At 38.8% G+C, this 15,191-nt stretch overlaps 1 protein-coding gene across 1 annotated transcript in view; it reads right to left on the minus strand.

The window, feature by feature from the left end:
• Nucleotides 1–15,191, minus strand: part of Unc80 (unc-80 homolog, NALCN channel complex subunit) — a 182,511-nt gene that overhangs the window by 94,573 nt on the left and 72,747 nt on the right. The window contains 3 exon segments of the mRNA XM_042679276.1: nt 471–674; nt 7,267–7,432; nt 11,818–11,951. Of these exon segments, the coding sequence (XP_042535210.1) occupies nt 471–674; nt 7,267–7,432; nt 11,818–11,951 (504 nt within the window).

A 15,191-nucleotide genomic window follows, 5' to 3' on the forward strand; every position in this document is an offset into this window, starting at 1 on the left:
AAGATCTTTACCTGTCAGGTCTGAAATGTCATCTCTCTGTCATTTTACTTGTTCTTACTGTTAAAAGGACCTGAAAGTACCAAAGGCTGTTCGAGGTCTGTCCAATGGGAGTTTTTCTACTTGACTTGAAAGCCTTAATCAGAAACATCTGGATTTCTAAAGCTGTCCTGCTCGTTCAGATGTTTTCTTTTCCCTGTTGTAGACTCTAGCCCCGCTGCTTGGAGTGTGATCCTGAAAACAGCAGCATCCGGTTCAGGGGGAAGTTTGCTCAAAGTGTGAGTTCTCAGGTCCTCACCCTGACCCACTGAGTCAGACTTTAACAGGACTTCTAGGGGAGTGTGGCTGTCGGGTCGGCTAACCTATGGCTCTGCTCTCCATCCACTTGAGAGTAAGGACAGGGACTTCAGCTGTTTCAGGACCTGGGTCTTCCTACCCCCCGCGTCCCTGCACGCCCCGCTCCTCTGTGTTACCTAGGTCAGTGACAGTGTCCCTGCTCTGGGACAGCTGCAGCTCCTCAGCCTCAGACTCTGAGTCCTGCCGTGATAACTTGCTGCTCTTTAAGCTGCCGACTCGGCGAATGCTGGACAAGGAACCCCCCTTCTTCACCTGGAAACTGCGGGTTCCTTTAATCTGGAGCAGGCGAGAACCTCCTATCCTGATCTTCCTGCTGGGAACTGTATTAAAAGAATAAAATAGGGCTTTTCCCCCCTTAGTTTTTCCCAGCCAGTGTTACATCCAAGTTCTTTCCCCAATTTGTCCATCCGCCCGGAGGAGAGGCATTTCTGGACAGGAGCTTCCGCCAGTCCCCAGTCCCCAGACCTGGTGAGCCAGGCAGGAGGCAGGAGCAGGCAGAGGAGGGGGGGGGTCACCGGGCAGGACTGGTGCAGCGTCTTTCTTGGGACTGAGAACAGCTTGATTTCCTTCTGGCCCAGGGTTCACAAGCATGAGTGTGCTCTCACATCACCATCAAGTCTGTTAGTACACTTACTGACGACGTTCTTACTAGATTCCACAGAGCTGCCCCTTCCCCTCCCCTTTCCCCATTTGTCGTTGGCTTCCCTGGTTAAGTGAGACTTAGACAGGATTCTGAAAGCTGTCAGGGAAACCTTTTCCTTTTGGAATGCTTCATGAAGAAATGAGAGACCTGGAGAGACGTTTGTCTCTGCAGACCAGTCAGCAGTGGAGTTCTGCCCTGCTCTTCAGCAAAGGGGCTGAGGGTCTTCTCACTGGGGAGCTTCCAGTGAACAAGTGTGTGGGCTGGTTTCATTTTTACTGTATCTAGTGATGCTACTGCGGCCTTCTTTGAGTCAAAGGCTGATGATGAGATGGGATGGGGGTCCAAAGGTTGCAACCCATGAACCAACTTGACTATTTATTTGGGCCAAGGGGATTATGCATTATTCATCTTTTTTTTTTTTTGGTCAGCCGTGGGGCTTGAATTCTGGGCCTGGGCACTGTCCCTGTACTCTTCAGCTCAAGGCAAACGCTCTACCACTTGACACAGCGCCACTCTGGTTTTCTAGTGGTTTATTGCAGGTAAGAGTCGCACAGACTTTCCTGCCTGGGCTGGCTTTGAACCGTGATCCTCAGATCTCAGCCTCCTGAGTAGCTAGGATTATGAGCATGAGCCACCAGCACCCAGCTGCATTATTCATCTTTAAGTGTTCTGGAAGAAAGAGTCATCAGTGTTGGAACACAATTAAATTTGAAGTCTACTTTTTTGGGGGAAAAAAATTAAAAGCCATCCTTATTTTCCATGTCATACTTATACCCTCCTTATTTTTCTTTAGGAGACTTGGTGTGATTGATATCAACTTTATAAGGATAAGAAGAGTTTTCAGGGCCGAAAATCCAGTAATAAGAAGGGGTTAAGTTTTAGAAGTTTAAAATTCCTCATTAATTACTAAGGTCAAAATATTAATATTTAAAAAAATCATACTCAGGAAATTGCCATTTTAGTTTTAGGTTCTCACACACAGGAGAATAATATAGAACTATGATTTAACTTACACCACTATTTAAGATGTTGGTTAAAAATATACTTTCAATGCCATATAAAGGAGCCCAGAAGAATTTCTGGGGAACAATATGTTTAATCTCAGTTTGGTTTTGTGATTGACAGAGACTAAAATTATCACCGCTCAGCTGGTACATGCTTCAAGAGCTCCCTGTCCACATCATCTGGATAAAATTCCACATCTGGAAAGAATTTCTTACAGCATGGTTGGATAAACTCCACAAAAACTATACACTGTAATGCTGTATTTTAATTATAGTACAAAATTCACCCAGCTGTATTTTTCAATATTATTTTAAGCCTTAATTGAGACTTTATGATCCATCTTGAAATATGTTTGGAATAGAACGACATTACCAATTTAAATGGTTGCTAATGCAACTTTTTGTCTGTATGCAAGTAAGAAGTAGAGAAAAAGATTAAAGAGATAATTTCTAGATTTTCTTTTTGACAGAGGCATGCACTTAAATTCTTTGCCTGGTTTTATAAATTGCCTGGGTTTTTGCTTATAAACACAGCAAAATAATCCCAAATTAATGGGATCTGAAAGAGATCTTATTTTGGGATTTTTTTCTAACACCAAGAACAACTGGAAATATATCCCTGAAAAAAATTAGGGATTAAAAATTAAAATACTAGTTATTTACAAGAGACACAATAATTATAATTCAGATTGGGGTTTTTACATGAAAATGTCGATAAAGCTTATATGGCATTGAATTTTAGCCTTTACCCCCATGACAAGTACTAGTATGAAAGTACTAGTATGAAACAAAATCATCTAAATCAGATAACACATCCTTTTTCTCTCATCCCATGTTGGATCTATTAATAGTGTTGGCTCTATAGGTCCAAATGTCATAGGTATTTAAAAGCCCCGTCACCTCTACACCAGACTAATGGAACTACTTAAAACGTCTCCACCTCCCTCCACCCATATTCTAACTACATAGGCTGTAAATACACACCTTATGTCACTTCTGTGATCAATACCATCACTTGTTCGTCACTATATTGCTCTTTAAATGCTCCAAGAGCATTACTGCAACACAGCCTTGAATGCAAAGTTACCTCTGCAATACTCCTTCCTGAGCCCAGTGCCTTCCTGGTTCCTTAACACCATGTGTTTCTGCCAGATTTCTGCCAGTCATTCAAGCCTTCTTTGACTACATCCCTTCCCACTCCAAGTCACATCTCCAATTTGAATTCATTTTTCTTCGTATTATTTATTTCCACTTGAAAGTCTGGTATTTCATGTTGTTCACTGTTCACGAGTAACTATTAACTCTTAGCTTTAAATATCATAAATTAAAATACACGTGGGAACATTTTCTTGTGCATTGCTGTTCTCTTAGAACCTATAAAAGTTCCTGTTCTTCATTAAGCACTCAGTAGAGAGATATTGAATGGTGAGCCTAGATTTGGTGTCTGTATTTTGGAATACTAGTGTTTCCTTATCTTCAGAACAGGGGTAAAATGAATTGGTAGATCCTACTTGGAGATTTAAGCAAATTTTTTTTTTAGTTCTAAAGAGTAGTCCATATTAGGTTTTTTTTTTTTTTTTTTTTTTTTTTGTAAAATCAGACTTGTCTTCATCTTGTTTATTTCAAGAGCTGACATTTAATTTTTTTTTTTAAAAAAAAAAACACCAATAACCCAAAAAACAGATGTTATGGTGCACACCTGTCATCCCAGTGAGGAGCCTGTGGGTACTAAGAACATTGCCCCGGGCTGACCATTGGCAAAAAATGAGATTTTGCAAAACAACCTAAACCAAATAGGTGGGAGGTGTGATTTCAGTGGTACAGCATTCGCCTAGCAAGCACAGACTGACAGCTCCAACTCCAGTACCTTCCAAAGAGTAGGTGTCATGAAAACTTGTATGAAGTTTGAACAATCACAGTTTGCAGGGTTTCATCATCAGCATTGCCCAGTTGGCCCTAGTCGTTGAGATCAGCTTGTCAGAATGATTAAGGAATACTTCGGAATCTTGGGGAAGATTTGTCTGCCAATTAAAGTCATCGTGTGACTATGTTCTCAGTTTCTGTGGAGGATTAGTTTCCTGGTACTTATTTATGTATCTGTCTATTTACTTAATATTATTCTTTTATTTTTTGAGATGGGGTCTCTTCCCTGAAATCTCTGCCTGCCTCCACCTCTGCCATTGTTGGGATTATAGATGTGTGCCACTACACGTGGCTAATCTGGTATTCATTCATTAAACAACATTCAAACATTCATATATTTGGATACATATATGAATATATTGTGCTTTTGCATATATGTGTATATATACATATGTTCAAATAGCTATTCTGTGTGGAGAAAAAAATGCTAAGCATTTTTTGAATACTAACAAAAGCTTAAATAACAATTACAAAATTAGCAGTGCCTAAAAATTAATTGGGTATTTTATTTTTTAAAAGTAGTGTAAAATTTACTTTGTTCAAGTTTGATTAGATCTGTATTTTGTATTTTTATTTAACTACTTTAAACAATAACTAATATTACAATTTGAGTGGGATAAAAAAAGACTGTCTTTTCTAAATTAAAATACATGTAGGATATGTTTTTTTTTTTTTGGTCCAGTCGTGGGGCCTGTACTCTGGGCCTGAGTGCTGTCCCTCAGCTCTTCAGCTCAAGGTTAGTGCTCTACCACTTGAGCCACAGTGCCACGTCTGCCTTTTTTTTCCTGCTTATGTGGTGCTGAGGAATGGAACCCAGGGCCTCATGCATGCAAGGCAAGCACTCTACCACTGAGCCACCTTCCCAGCCCAAGTGGGATATGTTTTTAAAGGATGGAAGTTACACTTTTTCTGAAGCAGTAATATTTGCAAAATTGACTCGATTCCTTCTTTTGCAGTACTGGCAAAACCTTTTTTTTTTTTTTTTGTCAGTCATGGGGCCTGAACTTGGCCTGGGCACTGTCCCTCAGCTCTTCAGCTCAAGGCGAGCGCTCTATCACTTGAGCCACAGCACCACTTCCAGCTTTTTCTGCTTATGTGGTGCTCAGGAATCAAACCCAGGGCCTCATGCATGCAAGGCAAGTGTTCTACCACTGAGCCAACTTCCCAGCCCACTGGCAAGATCTTATATTTATTATTATACATATTCTCTACTCCACTTCTAGCCCTTTTATCTTTTTTTAGATAGGGCTTAAACTTTTACCTAGAACCAGCCTCAAATTTCACTTCTCCTATCTATACCTCTCTTGTAGCTGGGATAACTATCAAACACTGCCACACCAGACTTATTCATTGGGATAGGTTTGTACTAACTCTTGTTCCCAGCTGGACGCAAGCCATAATCCTACTGACTGATCAATGGATCTTGAGGAGCTGAGGTTATAGGTGTAAGCTATCTGTCCAGATTTTGATACTTCTCAATATTCAGAAATGGCTCATGACTTTACTCATTTTTTTTCCCTCAGAATACCACCTCTGTTTACCATAAATTCAATAGATCACAATGATTATTTACTTTTAAAATGTTTGGCAACATTCTGATCTTGGAACATCCCAATATTCCCCAATGTATATCTATTCTTTACAAGATTTTACATATTGTAATAGGTCTATTCTTCTGAAAATAAGTTATTCATTAAGCTAATCAAATGTATTTAGTCATCCTATAGGGACACTGGGAAATACTTCAATGCATAAGATTATTTTTGTTTCTTTTAACAAATGTGCAGATGCTCTTTTAAACAAAATGCTTTATAAAAGCATTGAAAATCAATGGAATTTTAAAAGGTAAAAAAATAAGATAGTAAAGTTAATGGTTCAGAGCAGTCTTTGAACAGCAATCGAGAAATCTGAAAACAAGTTTGTACTTAGGATTCCCTGTGTAAGTTCCAACTTTTTGCTCATCATATAAAAAATTAAGAATGACAAGAGTAATTTGTCATGTTTCTGCTATTCATGAAGCACTAATATTATGTTCTACTTGCATCACATTATCTATGCATTACAGTGCAGAAGGCATTAACCTTTATATTTATTTGTTTTCATTTCAATTTTTGACATGACAAGAATTTATTTTTGTCTACATTTTTTAAATGAAAAAGGATTCAAAGTGGGAAAGGGAAGAATTCTAAAACAGATTATAAAGAATAGAATGAGTAATTTTTATAATAACTTTGGGAAGCATTAGTTATGTATTTAAGTAACTCTTAAAGTTACTTGGACATATACATCAAGGTTAGTCATTAAAGACACAGCATATGCTTAGTGCTCACTTGAATTAGGAAAACAAATAATATCCCTAATCAATGTTGTTAACCCAATTTGCAGGAAAGAAAGTCCCTTAGATGAGGTCACATAAAGAGTTACAATAGTGACCCATTTCAAGATCATAGCTATTCCCAATGTGAACCTATTTGGAATTGGGAATGTCATACAAGCAATGATGTCTATGATCACTAAAGCCAGGAGGTGTAGTCATGACATATCTGCGTTTGCTTGGGTCCTTGTGCAAACCCAGAGCATCAGTAGCACATGTACAGATTGGACCCCAGTAATTTTCAGCCCCCCAAAACTAAGTAGTGATGAGGGGTGGGAGTGTGGCAGAGGTGACAAGTTGGGTGTGTACAATGACAGTTCTGAGAAGTGACTGACGATAAGCTAACTTCATATGTTTGCAATTTGTCTTAAGTCACTAACACACTTAGCTTTGATTCATTTTTATGGATCTGTCTCAGAAATGAAGTATCACTAACGTTCTGGTGGCACAGAGGGCACTATCATACAGAAAAACAGAGGCACTGGCAACTCGTGAGTGGAAAAACAATGAAGGAATTCGGACTGTAAATCGAAAATAATTCAGAAAAGCTTTAACCAGTCTATTTTAGTCAGAGCATTTTTTGCTTCATAAGAATGACTTAGAATAATAACAACATCTCTACCTAATGAGGTCTGACTGTCCTCTTTCATGAAGAATAAGACCTGAGCATAGTGATATGACAGTATTGTGTTAAGAGCGGAATCAGGAGTGTTTCTTTTTCACTGGCATTACCAATGGCAAATAAAATAATGGCATCATAGATCCACAGGTGAGGGAGAACTGCAGAGCTGGAATTAGAACCCGGGCCACTGTTGCTACAAAGTCCAACCTCCAACTAGCCTAGTTTCCTACCTTGCTGAACCAGCAGTCAGCAATTTACAAATCCAACACAATTTTGTAGCTTAGACCCCAGACCAAATATCCTATGAGGAGCCCTGAAACATGGAACGATCCTTGCTACTCTATACCTTTCTTTTCCTCCACACCTGTGTCTGACTTGATGGTGTGGCTGCTGCTGTGGAGAGAATCTTTAGAGTCTTCATTTTCATCCAGGACCCCTGCAAAGCTGATCTTCCTCTCATATCTGTGCCTGTCCAACTCCGGATCCAACCGAAGTCTGCAGCTCTCCAAGTCCTGAAATATCAGTGAGAAGGAGCATGTGAGTGCTAGCATCTCCTCTTACACACACACCCATTTTCTTTCTTTTTTTTTTTTTTTAAAGTCAGGTTTGGCTATGTATCCCACACTCAAATGTGTGATCCTCTTGCCTCAGCCTCATTAGTGCTGGGATTACAGGCATGCATCATCATGTCTAGCCTACTGCATTGATCTTATGTCTAAGATCCCTCCTTTCTGAAGTATATACACCTGCATTTTAAGTAGTCAACATTGTTTAGTTATTGGCAATAATATTGGACATTCTTGAAGTAGAAAATAAAATCATTGCTCGGAAGGTGGCTCAGTGGTAGAGTGCTTGCCTTTTCACATGCATGAGGCCCTGGGTTCGATTCCTCAGCACCACATAAACAGAAAAAACCTAAGTGGCGCTGTGGCTCAAGTGGTAGAGCATTAGCCTTGAGCTTAAGAGCTGAGCAACAGTGCTCAGGCCCAGAATTCAAGCCCCACGACTGACAAAAAACAAACAAACAAACAAATAAATAAAATCATAGCCAGCTTTTTCCTTCTTTTTGTATACTTTTATCTTACCAAAGCTTTGTCCTTGTCCCAAATATAGACCTAGCTTCTTCATTCTCTTCATTCATAGTTTGGCTGCATCTTTGGCATTTATCTAAGTGATCTTGTATGGGAATATGAGGTACTGTGGAATTGGTAAGAAAAGCTTCTTTTCCTAAAGTAACTCAGATTCTCAAGATGGGAAATGAGAAGACATACATGATAAATTCCAATCCATAGAGTGAGAGCCAGAGCTTAAGAGTCAGACTTGGGAGATTGAGGTTATGAGAATCAAGAGATGTCTGTAAAGTAAGTCCTGAAGTCTGAGAATCTGTTGCCTTCCACTGTAGGTTTGATGAATGTTGAGGACATGATGATGGGAAGGCTGACCTGCGTTGGCTAAGTAGACCCAATTTAATGACACGAAACCTTAACAGTACAGGGGATGTGGTCAGAGGAAGCTGAGATGCTGTTACTGCTTGTGAAAAATATAACAGGGGGAATGAGTCAGGGAGTGTGTGTGATCTCTAGAAGATAGGAAAGGCTCAAGGAAACAGATTATTTTTTCCTCTAGCACTTCAGGAAGAAATGCAGCCTTATCAATACCTTCGGTTCAGTCTACAAAGTCAGGCTGTGAACCTCTGACCTCTAGAACTGTGAGATAATGTTTGTGCTGTTATAAGCAACTATAATTGTTATAAGCAACTCATTTCTAGTGTAGAGTGTAGAGTGATATTTGAGATAAGTACTAAGGGTGATGTAGCACTCCTTGATTAACAACTTGGGGGAGCCAGTCCAGATTCAAGACAGATCATATGTGAGTGTCAGAGGGATTATGCACTGAGGGAATTTCTTGCTTTCTTATAGGAGGACCTAATTGTAATGACGTCCATCTCTGTCTACCGATGAACAAATGATCCCGTACACTAAAGAAAACCTTGGGATATGTAATTATTGAGTAGGAATTTGGCCTGTGAAACCCCATATTGAATTTTTTGATCTGTTCTGTGGACAGAGATGTGCTCATCTCCAAGATCATGTTTAATGATTAATCTTCAAAGAACTTTCTGGGGACTTGAAAATGAAAAATGCATAAACTACTTATAGTGTTTTTCTAGTAAAGGCATAATAAGCCCTCAGAATCAAATAGATAGTGTAAAGAACTATTTATATATTTATTTATTATATTATACAAGACCAGAGGATTTCAATTTACATCTCCCTACATGTCTATACTATATTGCAGTGATGCTCACCCAATCTTGTGCCTATCTCTGCTCCTCCATTCCAAAAGATCCCCAGGTGATTTCATTGTTCCATTCTTATAGTTACAAACAAAAAATAGTTTTTTTAAAGAATTACTTTGCATCAGACTAACATCTTATGTATTTCATTAGCATCAATAAGATAAAATTTAAGACGTTACATGTTGTGTCCACCTTTCCTTCTGTATTATGTATTCAACAAATGTTTATTGTATCTAGGAAAATAAAGGTGCTACATGGACTCTATTATTTCTATCTTCCAAAATATTCTGGGAAAAGACATGAAAAACTCCTCTGAAATTAATCCCTAGAGCAAAAAAAAAAAATCCTAATATATTTTCTCTTTTGGTAATGATCCCATAGGAATTGGGGAGATACTACAATAATTCTGATTCTTAAAAGTAGTTATCTCCTCCAATTCCTTCTAAGATTGCCAAAATTCCACTTAACCTTTGAAAGCTGCATTCAAATATACCCTCTTTCCAGGAGTTTTCCACTTCCTCTTTGGCCAGTCATGGCAAGCTGCTACTTTGTCATGGCTACTCAGATTTTTGTTTCAGGAAGTAGTCAGCTTCAATTTTCCTATTATAGTATAATTGTCACAGTTCTCCTCCACTTCTAATTCCCACCCCTGCAGCCATCATACTTTGCTGCTAATCATACCTTGCTTGTTCATACCAAGTATGAACTTAGTATAGATGAATTGTGTTTTGTTTCTGATTTTTAACTTTGAGAATGTTTAGAATTTAGCACTCTGCATTTATAAACTGATTTATTAAATTTATGGACACAGTTAATACAGCCTCTAGAATAATCTTGCACTAAGACATCCAATATGCTGTTTTCCCTAATGGGTGAATTTGGATATACAGAAATCTCTTTACTGTCTTCAAAAATTATTTTAATGGTGCAGAGAACCCATAGCATATGCCTATAATACTAGCTACTTGGAAAACTGAGATCTGGGGGTCAAGGTTTGAAGCCAGCCCCAACAGAAAAGTCTATGAAACTCTTATCTCTAATTAACTGGCAAAAAAGCTGGAAATGGAGCTGTGTCAAATGGTAGAGCATCATCTTTGAGTGAAAAAGCTCAGGGACAGTGCCTAGGCCCTGAGTTCAAGCTCCAATAATTGGCATAAAGATTATTATGGGCTCGTCTATGCATTTGATTATTTAATTCTATTTTTCTGGTTCATTAACTATTAATTTTACTCAGTTGAGAATCATTTTCAGTAGACAGTTTACAAGCAACATTATCTATTTTAAAATGATTTATTGTTCTTAAGTTTAGTTCTCCAAATTTGGAGAAAAAATTTTGAGAAAAAAATTAGATTGGTAAAGATACACTTTTAACACTGACAGAAGAAAGAGATCATTTTGTCATATTTAAGTGAGTATACCTGTCAAGGGGCTTTGATTTGACTTTATAGATGAGGCTAAATATGATCACGGAAATGGCAATTCAGGAACTTAAAGGCCAAGGTGATAAATGTAAAGTCACATAAGGGCAGTAGAGAATTTCCTTTCTGAATATCCAAATGGTCCAGTTTCACAGTCTAAATGTGGGTGTGTTTCTATTAAAAACATGCATTTTACTCATAAAAATTCTGATTTGAAAATATCTACTTTAAGTTTTAGAGTGTAGGGAAATGAACTTTCCAGAACATTGGAAAATCAAAGGCAGAGGCCCTGCTCTGTAAATCCAGAACACTGATTCTGTTATCCACCCCTGGACACACCCAAGGATTGAAATGCTGCCTGTTTAAAACCAAGGCTCATTTAGAAGGCTGGAGGTGACAGAACGTAAAATAGGCTTATGTAGAAGTATAAAGATGGCTAGTGTAATAACCTTTTGGAAGAATGATACAGACCTTTTGTAACAGAGGCATCTTTTCTGGTTCCTCAGCTCCAGTTGGGTGCTACCTTTGATAAAACATTCCCATTGGGGACCTATAAGCTAAGGAAAATCCACCCAATAATGTTTCCTGTTATCATATGCTCTGAAGACAACTGGTCCTTGTGTATTATTTACATTCACAGCTAAACAGATGGTACTTGGTATAGAAATGTATATTTATAGGTGCATATGTGTGTGTGTGTTTGTATGTATTTATCTGTGTGATCCTGTTTTTTGCCTATCCATAAGCCGTAAGAAAAAACACAAAGAACACTAAGTTTGGAAGTCTAAGTCTCTTATCCCCCAAGTTGGGATAAGACTCATGAGACTCACATTTCTGTATGAACTTATAAACAGTTAGTAAAAAATAAAAATCTACTGGTGGTTTCTGAAAACCACTAGCCTATAGATTCTTGAGGGTTTGCAGCATAGGGGAACTTAGTCTCTTAGATATCTCCAGCATAACTAATGGTAACCAGTTACCTGTGATATGTACCCGAAGATGCTAACTCTATTGATTTTGAAGTTATTATTTTAATAGAGAAAAGAGAATTCCATTTTATGCATGAAAATCCCTTGGTTAAATTTTTAAATGTGATGCATTTGACCATTGGGCATTTAAGGAAGTGGTAAGTTCTGGAAACCTAGGCACACATCTGGCCTGCATGGATGCCTTCACTTACCACCAGAGGCTCAGTGCGAGGTCTGGGCAGGCAAGAAAAGGTTTCTCTCAGGAAGGTGGTAATCTCCAGGAGAAGCTGGCATGCTGCCATCTTCAAGGCAAAGGGGCAGCCACATTTAGAGGGGTTCACAGTACCTGGGGAATGAAGAGTTCTTTCATCAGAAGACAAGCTAGTAACAGAGAGAGGCACAGTTTGATGGACCTAGCTACATACATGCAAAATCAAAGGGAATATGAGAGCACTGCCTGCACAAGTTCGATGTATCTACTCCTTCTGTACAACCTGTGCATTGCCGTGTACCTCTCTCTCCACTTGGCAATCGTATAAGAGCTTCAGCATTGAAATATCACATAAACAGAACTGCGTTATTCTTAAAATACCAAAATGCAGAATCAAAACGCAGCTCCAACTAAACTAGAAAAACTTTCAATGAAAGTTAAAGTAGCCTTGCATTCAATAAACCATAATGGAACTGTAACGATCCTTTTAATTCACTTCAAGGGGGTATTGAAATCTATCTATCTATCTATCTATCTATCTATCTATCTATCTATCTATCTATCTATCTATCTATCTATCTATCTATCTATTTTGGTCCTGGAGCTTGAACTCTGGACCTGGGCGCTGTCCCTCAGCTCTTCAGTTCAAGGCTAGCACTCTACCACTTGAGCCTTGAGCCATAGCAACACTTCCAGTTTTCTGAGTGGTTTATTGAAGGTAAGAGTCTCCCAGACTTTTCCTGCCTGGGCTGGCTTTGGACCATGATCCTTAAATCTCAGACTTCTGAGTAGCTAGGATTACAAGCATGAGACACTGGTGTCTTAAGGTGTTTTAAGGACAGTGAAACTGTTTCAGTTCATATCTACTTGTGATTGTGCAAAAGAGACCAGAGGAAAACAAACTGCTCCATCATAGAAATACACTGCTATACTACAAGTGTGCAAATATTCTTGAACTGAAGGACACTGATCTTAGAATTTCTAAAATACTGCATCCATTATAAGGCAACTAGTGGTGTCTGCTCTGAAGACAAGTAACGGTCAAGGTAATACCAAAAAGACTTTAAAGTTTCTTAGAATTCCTTCTCAGATATATGTCATCACAAAGCAAGTAGAAATGTGCCAATAATGTATTGTTCAGAAAAGATATAAAGAAGTAAATAAGTAAACAACCATAAAAAAGAAAAGAAGACCAAAGTCATGTTGTGTCAGCTTCTAATAAATGAAAGAAAAATAGCTTTCTATTTTGTACGGTATGTCATTAAGCAATTACAATATCATTACATACCAATGTTACTGTAAACAGCTTTAAAATGTATTACCCTAGGTGCTAAGCGGTCATTGACTAGAGTATGGCATACTTCAATGATTTCCATCATCATGGACAGAAACTGTGATCTTCTGAAAATAATCTAGACTGTTGTTTCTGTTAAGTAAATTAAATTGGCAGCTGAGGAAAGAGAGAACAACACGGGGAAAGGTTTATTTTTGAGCTGAAGGCTACTTCCGATCAGGTTGGAAGCTCTTACAGCAAGGACAAAAAGGGTTGAGCCACACGGGGCCAGGGCTTATCAAGGCCAGGGGAGGGGAAGTGGGTGTGTGGCCACATCCAATGCAGGGATGGGGGAGGTGACTGCTTCCAGGTGTGTCAGTTACCTAGGTGATGCAGGTACTGGGCAGAGACTTAACCAGGAGGAGAGAGAGTCTGCTCCGCCTTCCCAGGGTGGACCTTAGATCCTCCCCCAAACCATTTCTTTCTCGCCAGAAAAGTTGCCACTCATTAAGATTGGAAGAGATAAGCTGCTGTAATTTCCAAACTGAAATTTTCTCGCATCATATTGCTTTAGCCTTTAAATGCTAGATGAGCTATGTGATGACTTGGAACTAAATCACATACATCAATCTTATATTCAATGCAGGCTATATGGCTTTTAAAGGTTGCATAGGTGTGCACAATCTTTTCATAGCTAATTGAACCTTCTGGATCTGTCATTTTATTCCTGAGATTATCATCCAGACTCTTGTTATCTGCCCTGTACACAGTTGAGTTTGGTTTTCATCCAGATTTTATCATCTGGAATAGCTTGTTACTTACCACAAGAACAGAGTTCTCTAAGGCCCCAACAAAAATCTCACATCTGCAACAGACGGGTAAATGCTACTTTTGTGGTCCAGGGCAGAGTGAGTTTAGTGTGGTGGGTGAAGCTACACCCCTTCAATGTTGTTTCTGCCCCTTCTGTATGAAGCACCTCAGGGAGAGCTGGGGTACTTTGGGGCTACCTTCTGGCTGTAGGGGTCTTATGGTAAAATTTCACTAAGTTTGGGATTTCTGCAGAGTTCTCAGGCCTTCCTCTGGGAAGTCATTCTCAGACAGACTAAACTATTCTTAGGGTCATCTTTCATCATTAGGTTAAATAATAATATGAATGTGTTTATTTACTTATTTTTGTGTTTGTGTTGGTACGGGGACTTGAACTCAGGGCTTGGGCACTGTCTCTGAGCTTTTTTTGCTCAAGGTTGGCACTCTGTCACTTGAGCCACACCTCCACTTTTGGCTTTGCTCTGCTGGTTAAGTGGGGATAATAAATTCAGCAGTGATACTCACTAGACACTGTGTTGAAAATGAACTATACAATTTGTGGGGGGGGGGGTCCAGAGGGGGAAAAAAAAACTGGGAGAAAACAAAGGAAGAGGTAACACTATTCAAAAAGAAATATACTCATTAACTGGCTTACGTAACTGCAGCCTCTCTGTACACTACCTTTATGATAAAAATAAATACATAATTAAAATTTAAAAATTTAAAAAATGTTGAAAAGAGAGTGTTTCACCGATTTTGCTGCCTATGCTGGCTTTGAACCTCAGCTCTCAGCTCTCTGAGTAGCTAGGATGACATTGTGTGAACCCCTGATGCCCAGCTCAATGTTATATTTTATTTAACACTCAAGAAGATTTGCTCTGATTTGATAAGGAGAACAATAATGGGGAATTATTTTGTCAAATCCTTGGTGTGAAAATAGGAAGGAAGACCAGGAGAGTTTTCTTTGATGATGAGTTAGTTCTGTTCAATGGTATACTCTAGCCATCCTCTTACCTTTCATGACTGTACAGTAGATTTTGGTATCAGCTAAAATTACCCTTGAAATATAAACACTGAGTCTGAATTTTACACCGCCGAGAAGGAGAAAAGGTAGAAAGGCACTAATTCTGTTACCTTAACTGGACTTGTATCTTCAATAAGAGGCAGTGGTACACACATACACAAGCTTATGTGGTACTGAGCACACACATGTACAAATGGTGTTGATGTGGGATATGGTAGGAGTCCCTTGTCTCTACTCCTCTGAGATGTGACTATTTTAATTACATAGTAAA

This window comes from Dipodomys spectabilis, unplaced genomic scaffold (assembly GCF_019054845.1).
Source record: "Dipodomys spectabilis isolate Male_0828 unplaced genomic scaffold, ASM1905484v1 ptg000051l, whole genome shotgun sequence".
NCBI classification, from domain to species: Eukaryota; Metazoa; Chordata; class Mammalia; order Rodentia; family Heteromyidae; genus Dipodomys; species Dipodomys spectabilis.